The sequence below is a fragment of the Gobio gobio genome, assembly GCF_949357685.1.
Source record: "Gobio gobio genome assembly, chromosome: 19".
In the NCBI taxonomy this organism is placed as follows: Eukaryota; Metazoa; Chordata; class Actinopteri; order Cypriniformes; family Gobionidae; genus Gobio; species Gobio gobio.
In genome coordinates, this window is record NC_137112.1 from 23,818,145 (window position 1) to 23,835,872 (window position 17,728).

Below are 17,728 nucleotides of genomic sequence, written 5' to 3' on the forward strand. Positions count from 1 at the left end.
AATATCTTTGCGAGGGAACGCAAAGTTTCTCGGGGGAACGCAAAAGTTTTGCGAGGGAACGCAAACGATTTGGAAAAAAAATATCCTCCCATCCTAATTTTTTTCCACCACCACGTCCCTTTAGGGGCTCCGTAGTATTGTAGTCTAAATAATGCGAGTAGTGCGCTCAGAAAACCGCACAAATAAAAAGTGCACTTTAAATACACAGATGATGCACCAAAAAAACAAAGTGAGGAATGTTGGACAATTCATGCCCTGATTCAACTGTCGCAGCTTTCCTTACATAGTGGAGGGGGAGGGGCTATCAGACTCTAATGTTGAATGACAAAACAACCTTATCAAATTCATACACTAGATGGTTGAGTGCATAGTGCAAGTTCATAGTGTATAGTGCATCATTGGTACACAACTGGAGTCTCTTGCCGTGTCGGTTAGCACTGTTATTACATAAAGTAATCTTTACCTCATCTTTAGCTTTGATAAGGGCCTCCATCTCTGCCACAGACTGTGTGAGCTCCTCACTCCCCGTCTCAGTGGAAGCAGAAACCCCGCTCTGAGCCTCCAGGTCTGCAACCTGAAATATGAAACCAACAGACCACAGCTATTCCAAGTTCTCTCATCAAACTCCAGTAGAACAATCAGTCCCCAACTGTATAAAGTCTCAGACAAAAATTGAGAATGTGCCATGTTGTCCAATAAAAATCTAGTCTAAAACACATGTGCTAAGTTCTTAGAAATGTTCTATATTTATTCATGTTGGTTTCATTTGGTTCTGAAAACTGAAATATCTATTTTAAGGTGTCCTTGTTACAGGGTAACTACATTTAAGTGTTGAGTAATATTATTTAACAACATGTGATTATTACTAAAGTAGGTACATGTAACAAGGACACTGTAAAAGAGTTTCAAGCCTTTCAAGTTGTTTCAAGAAATTGAATCTCTTCTGTTTCAAGAAAAGTTTCAATTTAATGTTGTGTAACCATCAAGCAAAAATATAGTTATCAATGCAAATTTATATACATACATATCACAAAATATTAATTCATACATATTTGAGGGGGTTTTTGGAGCATCACACCACATTTTACAACTTGAACTAACTTTACCTTTTTATAAAAAAGGTCAAATTTTCTGATATTATCTAAGACTTGACCTTGACAGTCATGGGGTCTTCTATATGACATCATTTCCTGTTTTTATGCTTTATGACCCCATGTTGGTCACACCACATGACTTTGATTTAATGGACAAAATTTGGACTTAATAAAAAATAATGCCAGACTACGTAAGTTTTTCTTTTAGAAAAGACCATCTGTACTAGTTCACGTGCATAGTTCATAATCCCAAATATTTTTTCTTCATTACACATAACTTAAGAATTCTTAAAACTGAAAATTCTGTTTTTTGTGAACCAACAAAATAATGTAAAGGGAAAGTCAGAAAATTCTGTCATCATTTACTCATCCTCAAGTTGCTTCAAAATGGTATGAACTTCTTTCTTCTGCTGAACACAAAAGAAGATATTTTTAAGAATGTCAGTAACCAAACAGTTGATGAACCCCATTGACTTCCATAGTAAGTCAATGGGGCCCATAAACCTTGATTACCCATATTCTTCAAAATATCTCCTTTTTGAATATTCTGAAGGTGAGTACATTTTGAACTATCCCTTTAGTGTTCTCAGACTTTTGGATCCCACTGATCCCTCTCCAGCAGTCACTACCACATTCTTACTTTCCACACAGCCATGGTTTCTGTGACTGAGCGTCTTTTCTTCAGAGGTCGTTATAATTCACATGAAACACTACACTCATGTTCACCCCTGAGGGAAAGTAAAGCAGGGCATCACTGCACTGGAGCTTTTAGCACTGTCACAAGTCAGAGCCATTTTTTTCTGTTCGCGTTAGGGAGAAACTTAGTGGTCTCATTTTCCCCACGGTCATTTGTCTTCCTTCTGTTCTGGGCAACGAAGGCGTATTGTCTTTTCCTAAAAATATCCCTCCGCATGCTCTCCAAAGACCTGAACTATATACGTCACCAGGTTGATGTTTGCTTCAGTAGACCTTCAAAGTGTTGTGGAATCATTAATGTATGATTACGTAAAAAACACTGCCAAAGACTGAAGAAATATTCAGTTTGCTTGAGCAACTGCTAAAACAAACTGTTAACACATGAGAATGTCTAACATAGACGTTTATCCTTATGTGGTCCTCAAAATCCTGGAACCTCTTCTTGTATCTCCCAAAACTCTTATGAACATTTACAGGCCCACTGAAGTGCCATTAAACGTGCAGCATTATTCAATGTGACATTCACTGAAACAGGAAGACACAGCGGACATATCGAACAGCTCCTCCCCTTTTTTTAAATAGCCAATACCGTTTAGTAAGTAGTAATCACAGCTCGGCCAGAGCTGCTGCGCTCAGTAAAGCCACCGTTTCCTCCTAATCTCTTCCATATCACTTTAAAATATAGCATTCTGTGTAGAATTCAAATGGGTCCGATACGTTTTGTGGTCTGCGCCAACACGTGTATATGATCCGCTCTGTGCTATCGTGTCTCTGGACCGGAGCTGCAGTGGTTCGCGTGACACTAATGTGAAACCAGACTTCATTTACCCCAATGAAAAGCATATTTACACTGTCTGAATCAATCCCCATCCCCTATATAGTGCACTATGTGCCATTCACCTTGTAGAAAACAGTAACAAGTGACCGATTTCAGCCGCAGCTTCAGCGTCTATTTATAATGTAGGGGGCGGGACGCTTCAGATTTTAGAGAGCATTTGATTGGACAAAAAAAAGTGCAAAGTGATGTCATCAAATTCATTGATCCATTTTGCAGAAGTGAGAGACTAAGTTTTGAACGCTTACATCTTCTAAATGCGAATTTTGTCATTGTTTTGGAGCACACTTATAGATAACAGAAGGCTAACATATTCATGCTAAATACTAAAACTTCAATTTTGATTTAATGGCGACTTCAACACAATCAATATCATTCAAAACCTGTATGACAATCTTCTGTGGAACAGAAAAGATGAATTGAAAAATTTTGAAAAATGTCCAGCACTATGCAAGTCAATGGGGTCCAAAAAACATTGAACCCCACTGACTTTCAAAAACAATTTCTTCTTGAGTTCTGCAGAGTTACAGTTAATCATACAGGTTTGGATGACATGAGGGTGAGTAAATTATGACAGAACATTCATTTTTGGATGAAAATATCTAAATAGGGTGAACAGACGGCCCATTTTCACCAGGAAAGTCTCGCATTTCAGCTCTATTTTTAGTGCCCTGACTTATGAAAAAAAATCATACTTGCAGTGCATGCTGAGGCGCACAGTGTGCAGAAGTCACCATCTTTCTGCAGAATCAAAAGCTACAGACATCTAAACTTCATGTGGCCTTCAGATTACTTCACGCAGCTATCAGCAAACAGCAGTCTGCACATCCTGAAGGAGTTATTGTTGTTGCTGGAGATTTCAACCACTCCAACCTGAAATCTGTTTTACCAAAATTTCACCGCAATGTTTTCTGCTCTACAAGAGAGGACAAAACACTGGACCAGGTATACACAAATATACCTGGGGCATACACAGCCATTCCCCTCTCCCACTTGGGTCAGTCTGATCACCTCTCTTTGTTCATGCTACCCAAATACACACCACTGATCAAACGTGTGCAACCAGTTGTGAGGACAGTAAAGGTATGGCCAGAGGGGGCCATTCCCTCTCTACAGCAACAGTTTCAGGATACTGACTGGAATATGTTTGCCTCACAGGCCACACTGGACTCTCACACGAACATGGACATTTACACATCATCTGTTTTGGACCATATTAACACATGCATTGACAATGTCACTACTGTTAAACACGTTAAATGCTTTCCTAATCAGAAGCCATGGATGAACTCTGAAGTCCGTCTCCTGTTGAAAGCAAGAGATGCTGCCTTTAAATCTGGCAGTGCAGAGGACTACAACAGAGCCAGGGCCAACCTGAAAAGGGGTATCAGGAAAGCAAAACTCACATTCAAACTCCACATAGAAGAGCACTTCCACAACTCTGATCCCAGGCGCATGTGGAAAGGCATCCAGTCCATCACAGACTACAAACCTACAGCTCAACCAACCAGCAGTGCCTTCCAACCGGATGAGCTGAATCACTTTTTTGCTCGTTTTGACCAAAGCACAGGACATTTCACAACAACCACGGATTCTTCTACTGCTTACAGACCACTTTCACTCTCAACAACGGATGTCTATTCAGTGTTTAGCAGAGTGGATGCACGAAAGGCAGCTGGCCCGGATGGCATACCAGGACGTGTTCTCAGAGCATGCGCTGGACAATTGGCACAGGTTTTTACTGACATGTTCAACCTGTCATTGGCCCAAGCCACAGTACCTACATGCCTGAAGACCACTACCATCATACCAGTGCCTAAGCACTCAGCTGCTAAATGCCTGAATGACTTTCGCCCAGTTGCACTCACCCCTATCGTTATGAAGTGCTTTGAGAAACTGATCCTGAAACACCTTACTGCGGGCCTACCACCTACACTGGACCCGTACCAGTTTGCCTATCGCCCAAACAGGTCAACAGAGGATGCAGTTTCCACAGCTCTTCATTCGGCCCTCACCCACCTGGATAAAAGCAACACATACATCAGAATGCTGTTCATTGACTTTAGCTCTGCGTTCAATACAGTCCTCCCCGCTGTACTGATCACTAAGCTCAGTGAACTGGGTATCTGCACCTCCATTTGCAGATGGATTCTGGACTTTCTCACCAACAGACCTCAATCTGTCAGATTGGGAAACCAGGTATCCTCTACCCTCATTCTGAGCACTGGCATCCCGCAGGGCTGTGTTCTGAGCCCACTGCTCTACTCCCTGTTCACCCATGATTGTGCTCCTCTGTATAACTCCAACATCTTCATCAAGTATGCAGATGACACCACCGTGGTCGGCCAGATTGACAACAATGATGAATCGGCCTACAGGGAAGAGATCCACAATCTGGCAGTGTGGTGTGCCACCAATAACCTGACTCTCAATGCCATGAAGACCAAAGAGCTCATTGTGGACTTTCGGAAATCCAACAGCAGGAGACATCTACCTGTTAACATCGATGGAACTGAGGTAGAACGAGTCTCCAGCTTTAAGTTCCTGGGAGTTCACATCTCTGAGGATCTGACATGGCAGCAGAATACTTCAGCCCTGGTTAAAAAAGCACAACAGCGGCTGTACTTCTTGAGAAGTCTCAAGAAATATCATTTGTCCCCGGGGATTTTAACGAGCTTCTACCGCTGCATCATTGAGAGCATCCTGACCAACTCAATCACTGTATGGTACGGAGGCTCAACTGTGAAGGAACGGAAAGCCCTGCAAAGGGTGGTCAAAACCGCCCAACGCATCACTGGCACCCAACTACCTGCCATTGAACACCTTCACCACAGCAGATGTCTGCGCAGAGCTCACAATATTATCAAAGACTCTGCACATCCCAGTCACAAACTGTTTAACCTCCTTCCATCACGAAGGAGATACAGGAACTTGCGCACCAGAACCAGCAGGTTCAGGGACAGCTTTTTTCCATCCACCATCACACTACTGAACTCTACACTACACCGCTAATCACTACAAAACAAAACAAAAAACACTGTATATAACCTCTGTACTATACATGTACATATTACATATTTTATTTTTATTTACTTTACATATGTTTATATTTTTATCTTGCTGTAAATATGCTATATATTTAGGCTACATTTTGCACTTCTGGTAGATGCCAAACTGCATTTCGTTGCTGTGTACCTGTACTATGCAATGACAATAAAGTTGTATCTATCTATCTATCTATCTATCTATCTATCTATTAGCTCAAGAACAGTGCACAGAGAGCTTCATGGAATGGGTTTTCATGGCCGAGCAGCTGCATCCAAACCTTACATCACCAAGTGCAATGCAAAGCATCAGATGCAGTGGTGTAAAGCAGTGGTTCCCAACCACGTTCCTGGAGGACCCCCAATAGTGCACATTTTGCATGTCTCCTCAATCAAACACACCTGATTCAGGTCATCAGCTCATTAGTAGCTACTCCAAGACCTGATGTGGGTGTGTCAGACAAAGGACACATCCAAAATGTGCACTGTTGGGGGTCCTCCAGGAACGTGGTTGGGAACCACTGGTGTAAAGCACGCTGCCACTGGACTCTAGAGCAGTGGTGACGTGTTCTCTGGAGTGATGAATCACGCTTCTCTGTCTGGCAATCCAATGGACGAGTCTGGGTTTGGCGGTTGCCAGGAGAATGGTACTTCCCTGACTGAATTGTGACAAGTGTAAAGTTTGGTGGAGGGGGATTTTTTTTTTTTAGGGGTTGGGCTTGGCCCCTTAGTTCCAGTGAAAGGAACTCTTAATGCTTCAGCATATCAAGACATTTTGGAAAATGTCATGCTGCCAACTTTGAGGGAACAGTTTGGGGATGGCCCCTTCCTGTTCCAACATGACTGCGCACCAGTGCACAAAGCAAGGTCCTTAAAGACCTGGATGAGTGAGTTTGGTGTGGAGGAACTTGACTGGCCTGCACAGAGTCCTGACCTCAACCCGACAGAACACCTTTGGGATGAATTAGAGCAGAGACTGCGACCCAGGCCTACTCGTCCAACATCAGTGCCTGACCTCACAAATGCGCTTCTAGAATAATGGTCAAAAATTCATATAAACACACTTGTAAACCTTGTGGAAAGCCTTCCCAGAAGAGTTGAAGCTGTTATAGCTGCAAAGGGTGGACCAACTCCATATTAAACCCTACAGATTAAGAATGGGATGTCATTAAACTTCATGTGCATGTAAAGGCAGGCGTCCCAAAACTTTGGGCAATAAAGTGCATTTTCAAAGGAAAGTAGCTAAAGCCTGCCCAAAAAGTCACTAGATAATGTCAAGCGTCAATAAGCATAGTCGTGACGCCATCACGTCGTACTTACATTCTGCCTAATGTCTTTTTTTTTTAAATTTTTTATAGATTATATAGCCAAATGTCCAATAAAGCTGTTTTCATTTACATACTTTCTGTCAGACAACACAGCGAGTATGACATAGTGAATGAATATATTTTTTGAAACGTGTAAGTTCACTAAAGTATATTATTATTATGTTTAAAAATGTACAATGCACTGTCTCTAAATAAATTATCAGAATTCAGAGAGTTGAACTAGTGATTTATCAGTTATATAACCTAGGTGATAAGCACACAAGAAGAATGGTAACCAAAACGGTCAAACTAAATTCTTTAAATATAAAACAAAGGAGAAGCAGTTAAGTGTTTGGTCCGCATGTGTAGCTCGCTCATTCATGTCTGTCAGATGCCATGCGCTCCACAGAATGTGCTGCTGCTCCTCTCAGCCACTCAATGAACAGGGTAGATGCAGAGAGGTGTGACGGCAGGGGGAAAGCAAGACCTCGTACTTGCAGGACAGTAGGTTACTGGCACTTGATTTGTCGCTAGGTGCTTTTTTGAAAAATATTGTTTGTAGTTTGCTTCTTTATTCTTCTTTTATATAACAAAATATGATAACTATATGATATATATTGAAATAAATAAAATAAATACAATTTCTCATACATGCATCAAGAAACAAGTTTTTGGTCATACTGCCCACCCCTAATGGATGCTGCTAAAATGTCAAGAATTCAAGTTTCAGTGAATGTTTTTGTCAAGCAAATATTTTTTTAGCATATTTTTTGTTCTGAAAATGACTGATGGTTTCACTTAAGACGACACATATTTGGCAGCGTCAAAGGGCTCCACCGGACCCCAGCTAAATATGGATTTTGGAACATTAAAAATGATTTACGTTGGGCACCATTCATTTGCACTTGTTTTCCTCCAAAACCTCATACAAAGTCATATACACCTCTTAGATGGCCTTGGGATGAGTAAATAGTTCACCCAAAAATGACAATTTCCTGATTATTTCTTCATTATTCCTCACCTGCTCTCTGAGGCGATCCGTTTCATCCTGATACTCGGCTAATTGTGTTTTCCAATGTTCAACATTGCTGTTAGCTTCATGAAGAGCGGCTACAAGCTTAGCGTTGCTGTCCCGAAGAGAAAACAGCTCTGCCTCGGAGTTTCTTTCGCATATCGACCTGTGAACAAACCAACATCTGGGGTTCAGTTATACTCAAGTTTTTCCTTCTGGAACCTGAGGCAAAGACAAATTTCGTCAAAGAATTTTAGTCCAACGGCAGCAAATGGTAAACACCACCGCACACGAGTTTTGAAATGTAATTTCTTCTGTGTTAAATTTAAAATGTTGTGTTAAATTTAAAATGCAGACTGTACGCCATTTGCAGTTTGACTCCCTGAATCTGTGGCTTTGTGATGTTTTCAACATCAGCATATTGAATGTTGTGATTGCATGGTGAAGTACTTCATGCTTGAATATGTAAGACTTTTGATGTTAAACTCACTGCCAATTACCCCAGAAAACTACTGAGAAGGAAGAGTACATCAGGCGGATTGATTAGATTCATGTGCATCTGAGTGAGACAGTAGTGGTTATATATCAAGGAATGAAGCTACTGTACCCCTTTACAAAATATGAGACAAATTAAATTAAAAATACATCAAATTTAAAGCTTGTCCCCAATTAATGCTGCAACTAGATATGTGACCCTGGACCACAAAACCAGTCATAAGTCGCATGGGTATATTTTTGGTAATAGCCAACAATACATTGTATGGGTCAAAATTATCGATTTTTTCTTTTATGCCAAAAATCATTAGGATATTAAGTAAAGATCATGTTCCATGAAGATATTTTGTAATTTTCCTACGGTAAAAATATCAAAAATGTATTATTAGTAGTAATATGCGTTGCTAAGGACTTCATTTGGACAACTTTAAAAGGTGATTTTCTCAATATTTAGTTTTTTTTGCACCCTCAGATTCCAGATTTTCAAATAGTTGTATCTCAGCCAAATATTGTCATATCCTAACAAACCACATCAATAGAAATCATATTTATTCAGCTTTCCGATGATGTATAAATCTCAATTTAAACATTTTTACCCTTATGCCTGGTTTTGTGTCCAGGGTCACATATTACAAACAGGAGACTTTTGTAAAAATTATTGTAAAAGAAAATGTGAGATTTGATAGCTATGAGGGATTTTTATTAAGTGAATATTTTACCCTTCGGAAAGCATCTTCCTCATCTGTTCTTTTTCAATGGACTGCTCCATATCAGCACTCTTGCTACGAAACAACTTGTCCTCACTAGAGCCATTGACACCAAGCAGTGGAGGAGACTGACGGTCCACCGACAGCGCCTGTATTAAAAGACACATGACAAACAATAAAAATAATATATAAACTCATATATAATATATATATATATATATAAAATAAATAAAAATAACGTTTTTTAATTAAATAACGTAATAATTAACCGGCAACATTAGAACCAACAAGAACTACTGCTCCACAAATGTAAAATAACGTTTTGTATTTTTTTTATAAATATTTTTATTTAGCAAGGACACATTAAATTTAGTGACAGTGAAGACTTTTACACCGTCCGTTACGAAGGAAAAATCTATTTACAATCAATGTTGTTCTTTTGAACTTTCAAATCAAAATCCAGAGTTGATTTTGAGTCAGTTTCCAGTAAAATATTAAGCAATACAAAATATTTGAATCATTTCTAAAGGATCATGTGACATTAAAGACTGTAGCAATGATGCAGAAAATTCTGCTTTTTGCAATATAAATGAGTATATTTACAAAACATATGCAGTATTTATGAAACCCCTCCTCTTAAATGCCGCCATTCATTTGGTGCTTTACAGGAAATGTCCACATTTAAAATGAACGACAGTGAGCTCTTTTTCCATCCTTTGGTAAGAGTTAGATAATTCAAAAAATAACATCACATTCTTAGACTATTTGTTTGATGAAGAAACTCTAAAAGAGTCTGCACATGGGACTAAACCAGGCATGAGGCAACATATGGCATTGATCTTTGATTCAAATTTGAAAGGACATCGTTTTATTTCAACCTACTGTTCATGTTGACTTGAGAAAACCTTCTGAAAGAACTCTGCTATTTTGCTTACGCTGTATAACAGCAAGCACAACCTTGGTTTTTCAAACATGTACAGTGTTTCTGTGGAGCAAAGCACGCTTGCTCTCAGAAAAGCTTGTATAATTCATCAATCTCAGATGCATTCCCCAAAGGAAGACGTTCTATTTCTAATCCGACCACTCAGGCCGATGACTTGTTTGCCTTCTCTATAGTGGTTCATGGCAGGCGTAGGGAGCTTGAGATGGAGCTCTCTGTGTTTAATATATGTAAAGGAAGAGCAAGAGGAATCAGACATGACAACTCCACTGCATAGTCAATGGCTCGGGTGCTCGATTCCTTCAATAATGTATCTTGCACATTTCTACATTTTTAATGAGGGATCACAGATTTCCAGCATATTCCTCTTGTCATGAGCCAATGCTTGTTTTTTTTTGTGTGTTTTTTGTTTTAACCAAATAAAATGACACTGAAGCAACACTATAAGAAAGCTCAAAGAAATTAAACCACCACCTCTTCCACCAAATATCATTCTTATTCAAACAAGGAGTTGAGGCAGGACATGTCAAAGAGCCGCAGGAGCTATTAGTTGGAGCAGTGTTATTTTAGTATTATTTTATACTCATAATATTTTGAATTAGCTTGAATTTTTATACTTCAATTAGTGCTGGGAATCGATAAAAAAAAATTAACTAATTAAATCGCATTTTTTCTGTAATTAATCACGATTAATTGCAAGTTTTTAATATTTTTGATATTGTATTACTTCAGTTACAATTTAAAGACAGCATATTTTAAATATGTGTTGTAATGGCATCTTTTTATGAATAAAGGCCAGTATCACTGATACTAATGTCTCTATGAAACATCAATGACATTACATTACAGTATAACTGAAAGCTCCCAATTTCAACATTTATTAGGGTTTAAAAAACAACTTTTAATTTAAGTGAACTTAAAACAATCTTTACATAAACCCATTAAAATAAATGTTATATTTACCTGGGGCCTTCCGTTAGACATATAAAAATGTAATAGTTATCAAACACCTTTCTTAACTGCATAAATAATAAATTAAATATAAATTAAAGCTGCGAGCAGCGATGACGGGCCCAAGCCGGTGGCACCGCCACGCCGGTGGCATCAGCTTAACTGTGCACGGCAGGCAATATGCATTTAAACAGGAGAATATTTTAGAATCGCTCGAATATGCCACATTTACCGCAGCAACTGGTGCCACTATCACCACAAGCCACACCCATGATGTAATTTAAATCTAGATTCATTTTAATGTCATAGGATAAAATAAATAAAAGTTATATTTTCCTGCTCAAAATTTTGTAAGTCTAGAAGGCCAGTATTTAATTCAAGGTGTTTGTAGTTCTTTTTTACTTATTCACACTAAAGTGATAGTTTTTTGTAATAGTCTATGATACGAAAGGGGTAAATTATCATTCCGAGAGAGAAAGGCACACACACAAACTCACAGGGTGAGAGAGACACCCCCCCCCCCCCCCACACACACACACACACACACACCACACGTGCGCGCACACACTCAAACACACACACACACACACACCCAGGGTGAGCCTGAGAGTGAGGGGGGAGGGGAAGGACTGAGAGAGATGCAATCTGCACATTGAACAAGGTTCACAAGATTTTAACAACAAAAAGAAATAAAATCTAAATGGTGGGAGAAAGTTTTTTTTATTTCACTCTCTGAAAAAAATATGTTTGAAATCAATATGTGTGGTCCAATATAAAAAATAAATAGAAAGTCACACACACACACACACACACACACACACACACACACACACACACACACACACACACACACACACACACACACACACACACACACACACACACACACACACACACACACACACACACACACACACACACACACACACACACACACACACACACACACACACACACACACACACACACACACACACACACACACACAATGATAGAGGGAGAGTGAGGGGGGAGGGGAAGGACTGAGAGAAAGGCACACACACATACTCACAGGGTGAGAGAGAGACCCCCCCCCTCCACACACACACACACACACACACACACACACACACACACAGAGAGAGAGAGTGATAGAGAGGGGGAAGGGGAAAGACAGGCAGAGGGCATTCCATAGACTTAATGGTTTTTATACTGTACAAACTGTAAATTCTATCCCCCTACACTACCCCTAAGCCTACATATCGCACACACACACACACACACACACACACACACACACACAACCCCTAAACCTACCATCACAGAAAACATTCTGCATTTTTACATTTTTTCTAAAACATTGTTTAGTATGCTTTTAAAGCTATTTTGATTTACGGGGACACATGAAATGTCTTCATAAACCATGATTATGTTGTAATAAACACCCCTCCAACACACCCATTTCTGAGGCTTTGCCCATTTCCACTGACTGACATCTCTGATGTGTGTGTTGAGTTTCAAGCAATTTCAAGCATGCTAAGAGCCTCAAAAACAGCCAAAAGATGATTAAACTTTGACACACTGCCATGGCAACAGTATGTAAAATATCAGGAACCCTTTCGTATGTCTACATCTGCCATGTTTTGTCATTTATACTGATGAAGTTTGAAGTAAATCGGGTGAAAACAAGACAGTGATTTAGCATTTTTGAAAGTGACACACTTCCTGCTGCCAGTTGGTGGACACACAAACACAGACACACACACACACACACACACACACACGTTTGTTTTTGTGAAATGTGAGGACATTCCATAGGCGTAATGGTTTTTATACCGTACAAACCGTATTTTCTATCCCTTTACACTGCCCCTGCCCCTAAACCTACCCATCACACACACACACACACACACACACACACTGCCCCTGCCCCTAAACCTAGCCCTCACAGGAGACTGTGCAGTTCACTTTCTGTGAAAAAAAAACTTGTTCTGTATGATTTATAAGCATTTTGAAAAGTGAGGACATGGGGAACGTCCTCATATTTCACCGTCTTTTTGTAATACCTATGTCATACCCATGTCATTATACACATTTGTGTCCTGATATTTAACAAAAACATGCCCACACACACACACACACACACACACACACACACACACACACACACACACACACACACACACACACACACACACACACACACACACACACACACACACACACACACACACACACACACACACACACACACACACACACACACACACACACACACACACACACACACACACACACACACACACACACACACACACACACACACACACACACACACACACACACACACACACACACACACACACACACACACACACACACACAGAGAGAGAGAGAGTTTCAAAAATAACAACACTGCTACCTTTTAGTGAGGGGAGGGCAGACAGAGAATAAATATTCAGAAGAAATATATTAAATAAAATAAATATATTGATCTGAAAAATAGTATGATTATTTTAAAGCTATTTGATTACATTTGAATAAAACATTGTTTTAGTATGTTTTTAAACACACACACATACACGTTGTAATACCAGTTTAATACCCATGTCATTATACAAATTTGTGTCCTCATAAATCACAAACAAGAGAGAGAGAGAGAGAGAGAGAGAGAGAGAGAAACAAGTTTTTTTTTATCCTGCTTCAAAACTAATACAATGCTGCCATCTTGTGTTCATTGAGGGGAGAGCAGCAGACACAGAGAATTTCTGTTCCCCTTTTTTGTCCTTATTTAATTCCTTGCCATGGAAACACCGTTTGAGATATCCAATATCCGTTCACATTTTAGCATCTTCAGTATCTTTGTTTCATGTTGACCGAGTTTGGTGGAGATTGAATAAATCGCCTACGAGGAGAACGTAAAAACTCAGACCCCGATTTAATCAAAAATTCACCTTCAAACCAAAATATCTGACTTCCTGTTGGTCGGAGCTAATGACTGTAAATTAGAAAGTTGTCCGGCTCGATGAGGTCAATATATATACTGAGTTTGGTGATTGTAGATGAAACGAAGCCCTTCACTTTTGTCAAAAGGTGGCGCTAGAGAGCCCCTCATCCCCGCCCGTTTCTGAGGCTTTGCCATTGTGTACTGACTGATATCTCTGATGTGTGTGTTGAGTTTCAAGCAGTTTCAAGCAATTTCAAGCATGCTAAGAGCCTCAGAACTGCCAAAAGATTATTAAACTTTGACACGTTGCCATGGCAACAGTATTTGAAATTTCAGGAATCCATTTCATAAGTCTCTATCTGTCATGTTTTCACATTATACTGATGAAGTTTGAAATAAATCGGGTCAAAATAAGATGGTGATTCAAAGCATTTTTGAAAGTGACACACTTCCTGCTGCCAGTTGGTGGCGCTATAACTTTGACTCACAAAAGTCATATCCATGTGATCGGCTTCTTACAACGAACACACAGCTGAAGTTTCATCCAAATCAGTCAATGTTTGCACAAGTTATAACACACTTCCTGTTTCCCTTTTCTCGCCATAAATTCGTTGCTTCGCCACGGCCAAACCATTTGAGATATCAAAAATCCGCTCGCAATTTAGCATCCTGGATATGTTCTCTTCATGCTGACCGAGTTTGGCAATGATCGAAACAATGGCCTCGGAGGAGTATATTAAATTCCAGAGCATGCGTTTTCCGAACAACCCATAATAGCTCACTTCCTGTAGGGCTGACGCATAACTTAGAGCACGAAAGTTGTTCGGCCTGATGAGATCTATATGTGTACCGAGTTTCATACATGTACGTGCAAGTGTGTTTGATATATGGACCAAGTTTTCAGACCCCACTTTAGGGGGCGCTGTCGAGCCCCCCTGCCACGCCCGGGTACCAGCTTCAGCCCGGCTCTGATGGCCGCGCATTCCGACGCCCGTGCGAAGTTTCAAGAGTTTTCGAGCATGTTAAGTGCCCCAAAAGTACCCGAGAAGTCGAAAAAAAAAACAAAAAAAAAAACAAAGAATAATCTGAGGAAGAACAATAGGGCTCTGCGCCCTTTCAGGGCTTGGGCCCTAATTAAATCACCATTAAAGCTACACTTTTCTCTGTTCCCTTTGTTCTTTGATGAACATTAATGCCAGACATCATTATTGACTGCTGTGACTTTAAGATCGGCCGTCACAAAAGCCGAACAATCAGGTTGTGACCGTATCACTATGCCTTTGGTTCGGTAACTTTAGGTTCGCTGTTAAAAATGCCAGTGTGAACGCTAAGCGGACCAGGACTATATGATTTGTTTTTGTTTTTTGGTCCGGACCAAACGAACCAAACTACAAGTGTGAACGCACCCTATGAGACTCCTAATACTCAACAAAACTGGCATTTTGGCAACATTCTCTGTGTTGTTGTTATTGTTTGTTCAAGAGCGAACGAGAACTCGATGTGTGCATGAGACTGGCGCAAATCTTTTTGTGCGTCGAGTGTGTGTGTGTGTGTGTGAGTGTGTGTGAGAGCTTCCTAGGTGGTGAATCAGTATATCGTGTAATGTACATAAATGTGGCCGACTCTCTTATCAGTGCCCTGACTACTGAACTAGGGGTCTGATTGAGACGCAGCCACACAGACAGGACATTGACAGACAGCGTGTTCTCTTCCGCGCTTAAATGGTTTAAAGCATTTACATGACCGTGATCATATAATGTAACGCTAGGCAAAAATGGATATAAAACGAACACTTTAATTGTGTTAAATATTTTTAATGCGTTAAACTGAAAAAATTAAATCGCCTGCGTTAACGCGTTAATTTGCCCAGCACTAATTTTCATTTTAGTTTAAATTTTTTGTTTTATTTTGCGCTCTTCTCCTTATATTTTGTTTTGCTTTTTAAAATATTTTTATTTAGTTTTAATGTATTTTAGTTTCAGTTTTAGTATTAGTACTTTTAGCACTTCAACTTTAACTTACACCTCAATTCAAAGTATACTTCACTTTTTACGCGTACGCGAGGGTTAGCTTACAGTGTGCGTGATGCGAATTTCGTCATCAGAAGAGTATGCACGTACTGAACACACACCGGCAGATTTTTGTAATGCATATGCGTATTACATTTTTTTTGCAGTAATTTACATGGGTTGTAACTCGTGGTGCGAGATTACTCAAAACTGCGCATGCCCAGAACACCCGTGTATGCATACGAGTCAAAATAAGTATATTTTGCAAGACTGCACATACAATAACAAAAATGAAAACAATAACAACACTGAGTGGGAGGGGACTTTATTATTCTAGACAGCATTTGCTTGGACAAATCTGGACACACCCCTGAGTTCAAAATGATGTCATTAAGATTTCCATGTTTTTCTTTGTTGTACGCAATATAATTTTGTCGTAGTGTTGTTTGCAGTGACTTATTTGTATTTGTTCAGTTTCAGAACGATATCGGGCTGTTTAAGAATGAAATTGCCGAATGTTGTAAGAGCTCAAATAAACGCGTGCGATCAACGTGCCGCCATGTTGAAAACCTAAGATGACATCTTAATTTTAAATTTGAAAAAGATCATTTCGTCAACTTTTAAGTTGCATTTGCATATAGATGGCCCCAAAAGCTGACACACATGCACTAAAAGCCATACAACTCCAATTGTGATGCTATGAGATCTTGAAAAGTTTGTATTTACGAGGTGGGAAGTCCTGCTTACGACATCAGGTGCGTTCAAGTCACTTTTGTCGGAGAAAGATGGTGGTGTGCCTTCTCTTAATTAACTACACAAAAATACAGCAAGGTTTTTAATTCTAGAAAATGAAGAACAATGAATGTGCATTAGGTGTGTTTTACTTTTTTATGTTTTTATTTTATGAAGCCACTATAAACTTTATCATGACATATAATACAGTTACATTACAATGCCATCATATTTTGTTCAAGCGATTAGCTTACTTCATTGTAAATAGAAAAGCCTGACAATGACTGCTAAATACCTTTAAGTATTGTGGTATTCCGAATAAAAAATCCCAAGCTTCCCACTCATATTAACAACATTTTGGTTGGCATTCCAGTATTTACGAGTTGGCATGAGTGTTCAACTCGTAAATACGATATTTTCGACATGACTTGAACGCACCATAAGTCATCTTGCATGGCCAGGTTTCCTAAGGAAGGACCTCTGTCATAAGAGCGGAATGAATGTGCGGTGGTGTCAGCTGCACAGGGGACATAGGTGTGTCATTGTATGCGGAAACAGATGCAGATGGTAGTTTGACAGCTTACCTGAGACAGCTGAGAGAGAGAGAGAGGCAAGCCCATCACCACAGAGGAGACATGGAGAGAAAGAATATAGAAGCATTTCATTGATTACCATATCATTTAGTAAGTGGGCTGAATTTAGAATGATGGTGCTTACTATTAACAATCATACTTAGGAGTTTAAGCAAAACCAAGTGTGGCAAGTTTTGCACGGGCAAGCACACACACTTTCTTGCAAAAGATTCAAAAACATGTTTTTGACGTACGAGAGATGTTCATTAATGTTAGGCTGAGAAAATAGCCGTTATATAAACAGAATACTGGATTCGGCCAGAAAGCTTTTAGAAGCACACACATATAGATTCAGTGATCAAAGAGCACATCTTTCTGTTTGACTTATTTATACACTTCCATTTTTCA

General features: G+C 39.6%; 2 protein-coding genes across 2 annotated transcripts in view; both read right to left on the bottom strand.

Annotated features, from left to right (window-relative positions):
• homer3b (homer scaffold protein 3b) overlaps positions 1-17,728 on the bottom strand; it is a 55,549-nt gene that overhangs the window by 3,992 nt on the left and 33,829 nt on the right. Inside the window, exons 5-7 of the mRNA XM_079845077.1 lie at positions 9,203-9,339; positions 7,998-8,154; positions 464-574 (exon numbers count right to left, since the gene is read on the bottom strand). Coding sequence (XP_079701203.1) covers positions 464-574; positions 7,998-8,154; positions 9,203-9,339 — 405 coding nt within the window. The remainder of the gene's footprint in view (positions 1-463; positions 575-7,997; positions 8,155-9,202; positions 9,340-17,728) is intronic.
• Positions 3,512-7,879, bottom strand: LOC307143471 (uncharacterized protein). The gene is made up of 2 exons (XM_079845078.1): positions 6,286-7,879; positions 3,512-5,799 (listed from the first exon to the last, which is right to left on the bottom strand). The coding sequence occupies exon 2, from the start codon at positions 5,113-5,115 to the stop codon at positions 4,597-4,599; it is 519 nt and encodes a 172-aa protein (XP_079701204.1). The 5' UTR covers positions 5,116-5,799; positions 6,286-7,879; the 3' UTR covers positions 3,512-4,596.

Excerpts from the sequence above, each read along its gene's own strand:
- LOC307143471 (XM_079845078.1), bottom strand. The coding sequence starts at position 5,115 with ATGTCTCCTGCTGTTGGATTTCCGAAAGTCCACAATGAGCTCTTTGGT.